The sequence below is a fragment of the Trichosurus vulpecula genome, chromosome 8 (assembly GCF_011100635.1).
Source record: "Trichosurus vulpecula isolate mTriVul1 chromosome 8, mTriVul1.pri, whole genome shotgun sequence".
Taxonomy (NCBI): domain Eukaryota; kingdom Metazoa; phylum Chordata; class Mammalia; order Diprotodontia; family Phalangeridae; genus Trichosurus; species Trichosurus vulpecula.
Window position 1 is genome coordinate 254,018,505 of NC_050580.1, and position 13,574 is coordinate 254,032,078.

The following is a 13,574-nucleotide window of genomic DNA, read 5'->3' on the forward strand; positions in this document are numbered from 1 at the left end:
ATGTATAAGAAGACTGGAAAGGCAGGAAGGGGACAGACTATGAAGAGATTTAAAAACCCAATATCTTTTTTTAATCTATTAATTTATTTTTAGTTTTCAACATTCACTTCCACAAGATTTTAAGTTCCAAATTTTCTCATCTCTCCCCTCCCTCCATCCCAAGCTGGCATGCTTTCTGATTACCCCTTTCCCCAATCTGCCTTCCCTTCTATCACACCCCCTTTCTGTTATCCTCTTCCCCTATCCCCTTCCCCTCTGTTTTCTTGTAGGGCAAGAGAGATTTCTATACCCCATTGCCTGTATGTCTTATTTCCCAGTTGCATGTAAAAACAATTTTTAGCATTCATTTTAAAAACTTTGAGTTCCAAATTCTTTCCCTTCCTCCCTTCCCACCCACCCCCACTGAGAAGGCAAGCAATTCGATATAGGTTACACATGTGTAGTCATGCAAAACACTAATAGTCATGTTGTGAAAGACTAACTATATTTCCCTCCATCTTATCCCACCCCCCATTTATTCTATTCTCTCCTTTGACTCTGTCCCTCCTCAAAAATGTTTGCTTCTGACTGTCCCCTCCCCCAATCTGTCCTCCCTTCTATCATCCCCCCCTCTTATCCCCTCCCCCTCCTACTTTCCTATAGATTCCTATTATTTTCTCTGATTTTTATCCATGTTTCCTTATTCCATCTCTTGGAATCAAGAAGAACAAACCTAATCTTTCCCTATGAAAATTTAAATATTCAAAGACAGATTGTTCTCTACCTCCCTCCCCTAAAAAAACCCAAAACAAGCAAATCTTCTCTAGTTTGGGTTAAATGTTCCTAGTTCTTCCATGTGCTTCCCATGTCATAGTCTAGTACCCCTCCCACCCAGTCTAGCTGTTCTAGATGTGATCCGATTTGTCAATATCCTTCATAAAATGTGAGGTCCAGAATGGAGCATGGAATTGTAGATACGGCCTCTTTAGGGCAGAGGCCAGTGGAACCATGCCTTTTCCTGACCTGTACTCTGGTCTGGTCAACTCCACATTAGTCATGTATAGATTGTCAATTGCAAAGTTTTTAATCAGTTCAGTAAACACTTGTTAAGTTCCTACTGTGTGCAAAGCACTAGAGACACAAGATACTTGAGGAGGCTGTGAAGATGAAACAAAATACCTATGCCCTCTGCACTTGTGGGATTTCAAATCTAGTAGGGGAGGAAGATCTGTGTTACTTTGGGCAAATTGATTCATCCCTTTGGGCAACTGTTACTGAAAAATGAAGGGGCTAGTCTATGTTCTCTTTAAATTCCAAACACTATGGTTCAGTTTATTTCAAGGACAAAAATTATTCCGTGCCTAAATCAGCTTGGGGAACGTAGGACTAGATCTCGGGGTTACCTTTGCCCTTCTTCCTCTCATACGCCATCAATTACCAAGTCCCGTTAATTTCACTTCACCAATATCTCCTATCTCCCTCTCCTTTCTATTCCCACAGCGGCCACCCTAGTACAAGCCCTCATTACAAACTGTCTAAACTACAGCAATAACCAACCAGTCCGTAAACGTTTATTAAGTGCTGGGGCTACAAAAGGAGGGAGAAGACAGTCCCTGCCCTCACAGCGTTTACGATTGAGTGGGGGAGGCAAAAAGCAAACAAATGTATAAAAAGCAAGCTATATGCAAGATAAATAGGAAATAATTAACAGAAGGAATGCACTAGGATTAAGTTAGTAGGCTTCCTATTCAAGGGGCATGAGGAACATGCATTTGCAGGATAGGTTGAGCCTCATCAATTTTTGCGGAGTCGCCTGCCAAACTCTCCCCCTAGGATAGGCTTTTAAATCACCCAGATGATGGACCAGGGAAATAACTGAGTGACCTCTGGGTATCTCTGCCTCAAAGCTTTCTCCCTTCCAATCCATCTTGAATACAATTAGAAGATAATCTTAATTATGCATAGATCTGGTCATATCACTCCTTTTTTCAAAAGAATTCGTTGTTTCATATTGTCTGTTCAGTACAGTTCAAACTGCCTGGCATTCGAGGCCTTCTATGTTTTGACATCAGATTACGCTCTACCTCCTGCAGAGATATAGTCTCTGTGCTTTTGCTTCCACAGTTCTTTCTGCCCTTTCTCTCTTTATTGAATTCTTGCTTATTCTTTCAAACCTACCTCCAGGAAGCCTTCCTGGATTCCCCTAGGGACTCACCTAGTACTTGGCTTTGCACCTTTCTTATGTACTTGTCATGCATATTCTGCATTCTCTCTATATATGTTGAACCCTCTCCTAGATTGTGAGTTTCCCAAGGAGCTCTATCTTATCTAACAATCTGTGTTCTGTACATAGATGAATGAATCTCCAGGGCAGGGATTCTTGACTTTTTTGGCTGTCTGTTGAAGCTTTGGAAGCTCAATGATTCAGCAGATAGAGAAATGGACCTGGAGTCAAGATGACCTACATTCAAATCTAGCCTCAAACACTTTCTAAGTGACCTTGGACAGGCCCCTTAACTTTGTCTGTCTCAATTTCTTCATCTGTAAAGTGGGGATAATAGTAGCCCTTACCTCAAGGTTGTTGTGAGGATAAATTGAGATAATATTTGTAAAGTTCTATTAAATGCTAGTTTTGATGACAACTGGGCAACTTAGGTGACAAAGTGAATGGGGGTGGAGTTGGGAAGACTCCTCTGATTCATGAGTTCAAATCCAGGCTCAGACACTTATATGAGTTTGAACCAGTCAGTCAATGCTCTTTGCCTCAGTTTCTTCTTCTGTAAAATGAGCTGGAGAGGGAAATGGTAAACTACTCCAGTACCTTTGCCAAGAAAACCCCAAATGGGGTCCCAGAGTCAGACACAACTGAAAAATCACACGACAACACAATGACGACAGACCTCTTCTCAGAATGCTCTCAAACACAGAAAATAAAATATATAAGATTATAAAGGAAACGAGTTACACCAAAATGAAGTTATCACACTATATTTTTTAGAAGTAGGACAAAGCCATAATTAATCTTTGTGCCGCTAGGGGGCAGTAATGCCAAAACCAAAGTGAGGGAAGGAGATGGGCACAGGCCAGGGCAGTCTGCAGATGAGAAAGAGCTGCTCTTGAAAAATACCTTTTAGAACATTGCCAGGCTGAGAAATTTGACTAATAACTTAGAAGGAAAAAACCCAAGTTTCTGTAGCTCTGTTTAGGGCACTGTAGGGATTGATGTCCCCGTTTAAAAAGTCTTTTAGCTCATTAAATTATTTCCCTGGTCCATCATCTCGGGTGATTTAAAAGCCTACCCCAGGGAGAAGGTTTGGCAGGCAACTCTCCAAAAGTGGATGAGGTTCATCACATCCTGCAAATGTACATTCCTCGTCTCTCTTGAACAAAACCGTCGACTTACTGGCACCATTTGTTTTGTGTGTGTCTGGAAGGGAGCCACCTGGTGTAAGGTCATATGAGGATGCCCAGGAAAAGTAGTGATGCTTCAAACACAAGGATGAGATGCTTTGGTAGGTAATAAGGTGACCATCCCTGGAAGTATTTAAACAGAGGTTAGAATGTTGTAGAGAAGATGACTGCATTGGGTGGTAGTTTGAACCAAATGAATCTACGCTTGGGAGGGCCCGGTGACAGAGAGAGGAGGCTACCAGGTCCTCCCACAACACTTCCTAAGGGGAATGCTGTCAAACATAGGAAGGAAATGAGGAAAAAAGAAAAGAAAACAATAATTTATTAAGCACCTACTGTGTTCCAGGCACTGCACTTGGAACCCTATGAGGGAGTTCAGTTATGATCCCATTTTACAGTTGAGGAAGCTGAGGCAAGCAGGGTTTAGAACCTGTGCCCAGGGTCACACAGTTAAGAAGTATCTGAGGCAGGATTTGAACTCAGGTCTTCCTGACTCCAGGCCCAGCACTCTTATCTATTATGCCCTGTAGCTGTGTCTAGAATCCTGGACTGGTTGGACCAGAATTAAACGCTGGACTTGGTTTGTTATTATTGTTAAGTTGTGTCAGACTCTTCATGACTCCAGTTGGGGTTTTCTTTTGAAAGATTCCAGAATGGTCCATTTCCTTCTCCAGCTCATTTTACAGGTGGGAAAACTGAGGAAACAGAGTTAAGTGACTTGTCCAGGGTCACACAGCTAGTGTGTGAGGCTGGATTTGAACTTGTCAGGATGAGTCTTCTTGATTCCAAACCCAGTGCTCTATCCTCTATGCCACCTAGCTGCCCAAGAATCATATTACATTAGCACATTTGATCCTTACAGTGACCCTATGAGTTAAGTATTGCAATGGTGTGCCCATTTTATAGAAGAAACAGGTAGGCAGCGAGGAGGTAACTTGCCCAGGATCACATGTCTAGTAAATTACATAGTCCAGGGCTAAGTTCCAAACTCTTTCCGCCATGTTTTATTTCCTTTCTCATGGCCCAATGGGCTTAAAGCAGGATCAGCAAATAGTGGTAGAACCGTGATCTAAGAATCTTTCATCTTAGGATCCTTGGACTATTATAGAGAAATATTGATGAATGATTGTCGATCGGTCAATGGATTGATTGGTTGAGATCCTGAACTGCCTGTGTTCTTTCTCTCAGTTCTGTGAAATCATCTCTGCCCCTGAGGTCAGCCGTTGGGCGGGACCCATCATTGATGTTCTCCTGGATTACGTTGGGAATGTGCAGCTGTGTGCCAGGCTGAAGGAACACATTGAGAGCTATGAAGATTGGGCTGTCATCAAAGAAAAAGCAGGTGTTTATGAGTGATGGGTATCATCTAGCTCCTGGCAGAGGATTTGCCCATTCAGTCTTGTTTCACTCGATTCCCTTCCACATACACTACCGTCTACCTAGGTTGGCCCAGATGCTGCTGTTCCTCTTAGAGGGCCCTCCATCCACCATCCCTGGACCTTTATGCTGAGTATCCATCATACCTAGAATGCTCTCTCTCCTCATTACCTCTTAGTTCTCCTGGCTTCCTTCAAAACTTAGCTCAAGTGCCACCCTTCTGAAGAGGGGCCTTTCCCAGTATCCCACTACCCTCCACTAGCGGTTTTCACTCAAAGATTACCTTCTATGCCTTCTGTATAATCTCACATGTTATTTACATGTCCCTCTGTTCTGGGCTGGGTTGGACTTAGGCTGGTTCCCTGGTCACTGAGCCTTGATACTGGAATAAAATGAAGAACTTTTAAGTCATTAAAGAGGTAGCAAAAGGAGATTTAGTTAGTCATAGCAAGAAAACGATAAGAAAGATGATTAATATACTATGTTAGGGAAATGCTTGCTTTATTCCATTAATTAAAAAATTAATTTAAAAAAAATAAAGAGAGAAATTGAAGCTTCTCAAGCTGACTCAGCTGAGCAAAGCTCTCTTGCCTGAGTTACCCAAGATGATCCAATAATCAGACATTAAAGCTCCCTGGCATGCCTCCTGGCTGCTTTCCCCTCAGGTGATGAGGAAGTGATGTCACCAGCATAAACCTTTATTCCTTTGAGTCAACCAAATCTCAAGAAATGCCTCAGTGTCTTTTCACGAAAAACTAGCATTAACTTGCATGTGTGGAAGAGCTAGGATATTGCTCCTACTACCTTCTCCCCTAATCTCCATTAGAATATGAGCTCCTTGAGGGCTTGACTATCTCTTAGCTAGGTGAGCCTGATGTCATCTCACTTTTTTGAGCATTAGTCTGGTGGGGACGATAATAAATTCACTAACTACTCCTAGGGTTGCAAGGAAAAGTTTTCCAAGTGTGTGTATATGTATATACACACACACACACACACACACACACACACACACACACACACATATATATATACACACATATATATATATGTGTGTGTGTGTGTATATATATATGCAGGGTGTCCCTAAAGTCTGGACACGTAGGCAATGTGGAGTTATTGCATTGAGTTCACGTGAATCTTGCAAAGCGCATCAACCTTTGCATCACAAATGATGGAAATCCTATTGAAGATGTTATTTGTTAATATTCCAATTAAATAAAATGTTGTTCAAAATTTCTTTCATTTCATTTCTTAAAAATATGCATTTTTGCCTATGTGTCCAGACTTTAGGAACACCCTGTATATGTATAATATATATGTATATATATATGTATGCATGTATGTGTGTTTATGTATACACACACACACACACACATATGCTCCTTGAGGGCTTGACTCCCTCTTAGCTAGGTGACCCTGATGCTATCTCACATTTTTGAGCATTTGTCTGGTGGAGATGATGATAAATTCACTAACTACTCATAGGGTTGCAAAGAAAAGTATATATATATATATATATATATATGTACACATATTATATATGTGTGTCTATGTATGCATGTATGTATATGTATATATACATATATATTAGTTTACATAGACATATACACATATATGTGTGTATACAAATATTATATATATACATATACATATATATATATATATGGAGGCATTATTACAAGATTATGACCCTTGTTTCACTGAAGTTCTAAATCAGAACTGACGCTATTCTCTGATAAGCCCCTGGCTAGGTTGACTTTCCAGGCAAAGAAGGTACAGATAGGTCTCTCAACATAGTCTAAATTGAACTGGAGATCTGATCCCTGTTCATAGTATCAAAGATCCCCAGAGTGGGAAGGAACCTTAGAGAAAATTTAGTTCATCCCTTAATGGAAACAAGAATGCCTTCTTTAACATCTCTGAGAAGTGGTTACTCAGACCCTGTTTAAAAATCTCCCAAAGGAGAATGCTCATTCCCCTTAGAAACACCCCATTCCATTCTGGGGCAGCGATAGCCATTAGAATGTTTTTCTGGGTGTTGAGCCAACATCTGCTTCCATGTAGAGGGATCTAGGTGGCACAGCATATAGAGTACTGGGCCTAGAATTAGGAGCTTCTGAGTTCAAATCCAGACTCAGACACTCACCAGCTATGTGACCTTGACCAAGTCATTTCATTTCTGCCTTAGTTTCCTCAACTGTGAAATGTGGATAATGATTTCACCTAACTCCAGGATGGTTGTGAGGGTCAAATGAGATAATATGTGTAAAGTGGACAAACCCAGAACTTAGTGGCACTGTGTAAAAGCTAGCTACTGATGTTATTCCCCCCTAGATCACTCCCTTGTTGTACTATGTAAAAGCTAGGTATTATCATCCCCTCCTGGATCGCTGCCTTCTTGTGGGGGAGGGACTGTGTAGCTCAACAAAACCATAAGCTATGCCATGCAGGATTACTCACGATGGACAGGTCAGAGTGGAGAAATGATTCATTAGAGAGAGAAGTGGCAAACCGCTCCGGTGTGTTTGCCAAGATGGTTGGATGGATGGATGGTTGATCCTTGGGGTCACAAAGAGTCAAACACAACGGATTGACACATTATTATTATTAAATCTATGATCCTCTCATCCTATTTCTGTAATAGTAGTTACGGTCATGAAGAAAAAGCCTCCCTGGGCAACCTCCTGACCAAGCTCAGTTTGGCTCAGACCTCTATCAAAAACCAGTTTTCACTGAGTCCCTACTGTGTGCTGCATACAGCTTTAGGCACTCTAGGGGAGATGGAAATACAAGCCTGAGTCATAGATTCCTAGACTTTCAGAGCTAAAAGGAGACCTTAGAACAGAATAAAGAATGTTAGAACTAGAAGGCTCCTTAGACATTATTTTGTCCAAACCTTTCTTTTAACTGAGAAGAAAACTTTCTTTATGAAAAGTGACTTCCCATATCAGATAGCCTATCTAACAATAACACATTTACAGAGAACTTCAGTGTTTATAAAGTTCTTTCCTTCCAAGTAACCCCAGGGGGTGGCTGATGTAAGTGTCTTTATAACTCATGTTATAGATGAGGAAAATGAAGCCCACCAAGGTCAAAGCCGGCATTTGGACTCCACTTCCAAGTTCTTTCCCCTTCACCTCCCTGTTTTTATCCTTTATGTATATTCTTGCTCCATCATTTAATTATTCAGGGTTCTAGAAGAATAATTCTAATAGATATCAAGGTAGAGGTCAAGATATCACAACGAAGGTCAGTTTGACAAACATTTATGAAGTGTATGCTCTGTACAAGAAGTTTGATTCGACTGAGTTAAGAACCTACTAGCCCCTGCCCTCAGTCACTGGGACCCCATTGCCAAGGCTAGAATCTCTAGGGGTTGAGTCTGTCTGAGGTTCTCAAGCCTTCAAATAAATCCTTGACTTAAGTCTTTTTCCTTTTGTTCTAGAGCCGCCAAGGCCCCTGGCTCACCTCTGCCGTCTGAGGGTTCGAAAGGCGATTGGGAAATACCGCATCAAACTCATAGACACTTTGCCGCTCCCTGGCCGGTTGATCAGATATCTGCAGTATGATAATTCTCAGTAATTTACACATGTTGGAGGAAGGCAGAGCTTCCTTTGAGTTTCTCCACAGCACAGTGATTAAGTACCAGGATGATGGTGGCTTCCCAGTGACGATGGTCAATTGACAGGACAGTCCTCGGGTTCACAAGGATTACAGCTATCCCATCACTGTGGCCAGCACATAGACTTGCGTTGGTGGGGCCACAGTCCAAGAGCAAAGAGGGAAAACAAAACAGCTAGGTGGGCTGGGGGAGGGGGAAGGGGGAGGGAGCAAGTGAGACTTACACAAACGCTGCCATGACTGGATTTCCAGACTAGAAGACAGGTTTATTGACTTATCCCCAATGTTGGCACAAGTAGAAACTGGTACGAAAGAAAACTTCTCACTTCATAGGTTTTCCAAGCCTTTGGGGGTGCGGCCAAGGTGAAAGGAGTCTCAAGAAGTCCAGGAAATACAGAAAAACGAAAGCAACATTTGCCTGGTATGCCGTGATATAGTTGTTAAAGATTAGAATAACCCATTAGCCTTTCACAGTATCTCAGCAGATTTCAGTAGATTAACTTGGCTTCATTTTCCCTCTCTCTCCTGCCTCAAATCTTTGGTAAATCTTTTACTTTACTTCAAGAATCACGAAACCTCAGAGTGGGAAGGGACTTCTGGTCTAACCTCACGTGCTATGCAGTAATTCTTTGTGCAATGTCCCTGATAAGTAATATCAGGTAATAGAAGCATAGACATGGCGTCCGAATGTTGGGATCCCAGATTCACCACTTAAGGGCAGTGAGAATGCGGGCAAGTCATTCCCTGCTCTGGGTCTCAGTAACTTCCATTGTAAGAACAGTGGTTGGCCTTCCTGCTCTGTGAGATTCCTTCCATCCTTTGCATCATATGCTTCTGCTTTAAATCTGGCACATTTTTCTCCAATCCAAACCTGATGATCACTTCTGCTTTCATTTTGAGTACCACCTAGTGGTTCCTTGTTGTGGTGCGGTCATGTTGCTGAACCTCTTAAAGATCTAAGAGCATTTTAAAAAATAAATCTTCCCCAACGAGACTTAATCCCCCCCCATCTCATAGCCTGTGCCCTCGGTTTCTTCCTTTTCTGCACTCAATTTTTTTCCTTCTCAGCTTTCTTCTCAATACATTGTGATTGGAGATTGGGGACTGTGGTGAATTGTTCGTCTAAAAGTTTTGATAGATACAGATGGATGCCTCCTACATGAGACCCGACACCTGTCAGCAATTTTTCCCCCTGCCTAACTTAATTTTTTAATATAAACGTTTTATTGGTGTTCTTCATCACTGTCCCTTCCTAAAGATTCACTCCTCTTACCCTAAAGAACCCTCCTTTGTATCTTCATGTCATAGCTAGGATCTATGGGGGTCACATTGTATACCAACGTCACCTTTGGAAGCCTCTTAAATATATTTATTCACAGAGATACAATAGTCTTCATTCCCTCACATCTGTTCTTCTACAGGAGTCAAGACACTGGAAAAAACCATAAAACATACACTTAACACTTAGCGTATGTTATAAGCAAAGGTACTGTGATGATTACAGGGCTTTCCTGGAGCTCTAACAATGATAATAATGCTTTGAGGTTTACAAAATGTTTTCTATATGTCAATTCATTTGACCTTCACAACAATTCTGTGAAGTAGCTACTATTACTACCCCATTTTACAAATGGGGAAAGCTGAGGCTGGGGGAAGTTAAGTAACTTGCCCAGAGTCACAGCATTTAAGCATCTGAGACTGAACTCAAACTCAGTTCTTTCTCACTCCAAAGCCAGCACTTTATCCACTGTGTCCCCTCACTTCCTGATCTCACGCAACACGTATGCTGGTTGGTGAGGCCCATGTCCGCTGCAGTTATGTTTCCTTTTCAGCCCTCCCTGTGCTCATTCCCAATGAATGGAAGAGCTTAATTAATCCACTCCTCGTGCCGTTTGCTCTGTTTTGTCCTAAAACTGCTTGCATTTGCATAGATCTTTCTGTAATAACATTCGAGAGGTAAGTTCTTGTTTTATTTGTATGAGACTCTTCCAAGTTGTTAGATGAAAGGAAACGGGGGCATCGCCATGTGATGAGGGGCAGTGTGAGGTTGTAGAAAAGGCACTTGGACATGAAGAAGTTCCAGGTTTTGGTTCCAGTGCTGCCTGCTAGCAATACTCACTCGTCCTCTCCTCTGGGCCTCTGTTCCTTTAACAGTAAAATGAAAGAGTTGGAGATGATCTATCTCTAAGAACTCTTCTGTTTCAGATATATTAGCAGTCTCTGAACCCTAGTGTCTGGGTGAAGAGAAGCATTGAGTTTGTGATAGGTTAGTAGTAATGCTTGCTATCAAAGCATAAAACCAAATGCATGTATAAAGTACTTGTTTTGAATCTTTTAGTGGCAAGGGTCTTTAGAGGTCATCTAGCTCAGCTCCCTTATTTTATAGATAAGGAAACTGTGGCCTAGAGAGGGTGACTTGCCAAAGGTCCCATAAAGAGTTGGAGCAGAAACTACAGTCTCTCTAACAGATTTAAAAATTAACTCCCAAACCAACAACTGTATTTTCCAAAGGCTAAAATTTAATTTGCATGACTCCATTAGATGTCCAATGGTGTCATGAGCTTGTAGATGAGAAAACATTGCCTACAAAACACCAACACTGTCCCTTAAAGGATTTAACTTCCCTCCTTGCTATACAGAAAAGCAACAGCAACAAGTAGGAAGGTAAAAAGTTCTGCCACAGGAACCCAGGAAAGGGATAACTCAAGAATTGTCTTATGGGATATATCGGTGGGTGGGGAGGGAAAAAGACGGCCTGTTGAATCATGCAGACTATTTAGAATTATGGAATTTTTCAGACTAGAAACCTTTTGTAATATTGTCACTTTAAAATCTTCAGAGACTGTCATGTTCTATGTCTTGCAGCCATATAATAACACCAATTGAATATTGTTATTAAAAAGATGGACTTTCATTTGGGGGGAAAGTTTGTAGTCATTAAAAAAAAGTTTTGCAATTTCCTAAAGGAAATCCACTCTCCTTTTGTTTAATTCTGGACTCATCTTATTATCTATTTTTACTCTCCATAGGTTGTCTATCCAACTGCATGTCATAATTTGAACAATAGACTTGGTTTTTCCCCTGTAAATTGTTAGACCAAATTCAAATTTGAGAGAGCTTGAGTTTTCGTATACTGAGTTAGGTAAAAGTTACATTTTTTTTTTAGAATTAAGAATTAGAAACTAATTAGAGAATAAAGATCCTCTCCAATCTGAAGGCAGGAATCCCACTTCTCAGTGTTTCTTCACACATGTGCCTGTGCCATCAGAGAGATAGATACAAGGGATGATGATTTCTTGAAATTTTTCTTACCTTCCAATTTATTCTGATCATATGACCATAAAATGTTGGAGTGAAAGGGATTTCTTATCCAATTGTTTCATTTGACAAATGAGGAAACCCCAGCATGCTTCTTCCATACACCTACTTTAAGCTCATCTTTCCTGGAGATACAGGAAGAACACTCCATGAGATTTATAACTGGAAGGCACCTTGGGGATCATAGAGTTCTGCCTTCTCATTTGTCAGATGAATAAACTGAGGCACAGAGCAATTAAGTGACTTGCCCAAAGCCACAGGAGATCCAAGATTTGAACCTAGGTGGTCTGATCCCAAAGTCAGCCCTCTTTCCCTTACACCATGCTGGTTCTTGCTGTCACCAGTTATGAGAGATTATTTTCTTCCACAAAGACCTGATGACAGGTAAGTCTATACCCACTAAAGTTATAGGGGTTCAGCAGAGATCTCTTTGTGGTAGATTCATTTCCCTGGTCTTGCAGCTTTCCGAGCTCTATGAACCCTTGGATAGGACAGAAGGAGTAGCAATTTCATTGTACCACGAAGAGCAGGGATCTAGTTAGTGGTAGTGGTGGTAAGGGCGCAGTGTTGCATGAGCCATGCCAGTCTTAGGACTGCTATACTTTTTTGTACCAAAGATAACACTTTTGGGCTGGAAGAAGGATGTGCTTTGGGGGCTTTTGGGGTGCTAAATCTCTTCAAAATGCTTTCCACGACTTTCTCCCACGTGATTTATAAGTATGTACTATAATATTGTAAATCTGGACAACGGGCTAGTAAATAGCTTTGGAACACTATTCTTCCTTTGGTCTTTGTATTAAATGACCATAGAGTCGCTATTGTTGAGCCATTTATCGGTTGTGTTTGACTCTTTGTGACCCCATTTGGGGGTTTTCTTGGCAAAGATACTGAAGTGGTTTGCCATTTTGTTCTCCAGCTCATTTTACAGATGAGGAGACTGAAGCAAACAGGGTTAAGTGACTTGCCCAGGGTCACGCAGCTAGTAAATATCTGAGGCCAGATTGGAACTCAGGAAGATGAGTTCTGACTCCAGGCCGGGCACACTGTCCTTTGTACCACCTCACTGCACTGATCACAGACTATCACGATAATAAAATTTAGAACATGGGCACTTAAATATAATCAAGTACCACTTATTTATTTTACTGAAGAAGAAAATGAAGACCCAAGAGATTAAGTCATTTATTTAAGGTCTCAGAGGTGCTACACAGCAGAGTCTGGATTCGACTCTGAATCCAGTGTTTTTGTCACTATACCAAATACTCCTTAGAAAAAGAGGAACCTGAAATAATGAGAACTCTTTTCTAATATACTGGTAGCTAGGTGGTGCAGTGGGTAGAGCACTGCACCTGGAGTCAGGAAGACTTGAGTTCAAATCCTGCCTCAAGATGCTTATTAGCTGCATATCCTGGGCAAGTCACTTACCCTCTGTCAGCCTTAGTTTCTTCCTCTGTAAAATGGTGATTATGATAACACCCACACCCCAGGGTTGTTGCCATCTGTAAAGCTCTTTGCCAACTTTAAAGAGCTAGATGAACGCTATTCTTCTTCGTCTACTTCCTCTCCTTGCCCACCGCTCTCCTGATGGAAGGTGCCAAGGGGCCACGTAGGACGGTTGGTCTTACACAAACATTCCTCCTGCACCACACAACGCCTCCTTGTAAGAGTCCAGAGGGTCCTCAGGTGAAAGGGCATCAGAATGAGGCTTTGTTGCTACTGCTCTTAGCTGGTATCTCCATGACTTCTCAAGATTAAAAAGTGAATGCTTTCCTCACAACCGGACCATAAGACAGCCAGGACAAATGTCACCATCACCGTTTTATAGGCCGGCCAATCAACCAATCTATTAATAAGCATTTATGAAG

At 41.5% G+C, this 13,574-nt stretch overlaps 1 protein-coding gene across 3 annotated transcripts in view; it reads left to right on the plus strand.

The window, feature by feature from the left end:
• The window catches only part of ASB2 (ankyrin repeat and SOCS box containing 2), a 93,767-nt gene extending 81,282 nt beyond the window's left edge, over positions 1-12,485 (plus strand). For all 3 annotated transcript variants that reach the window (XM_036735716.1, XM_036735718.1, XM_036735717.1), the window contains 2 exons: positions 4,579-4,732; positions 8,216-12,485. In XM_036735716.1, the coding sequence (XP_036591611.1) occupies positions 4,579-4,732; positions 8,216-8,352 (291 nt within the window). In that variant the 3' untranslated portion in view covers positions 8,353-12,485. The remainder of the gene's footprint in view (positions 1-4,578; positions 4,733-8,215) is intronic.
• The last annotated feature ends 1,089 nt before the right edge of the window (positions 12,486-13,574 follow it).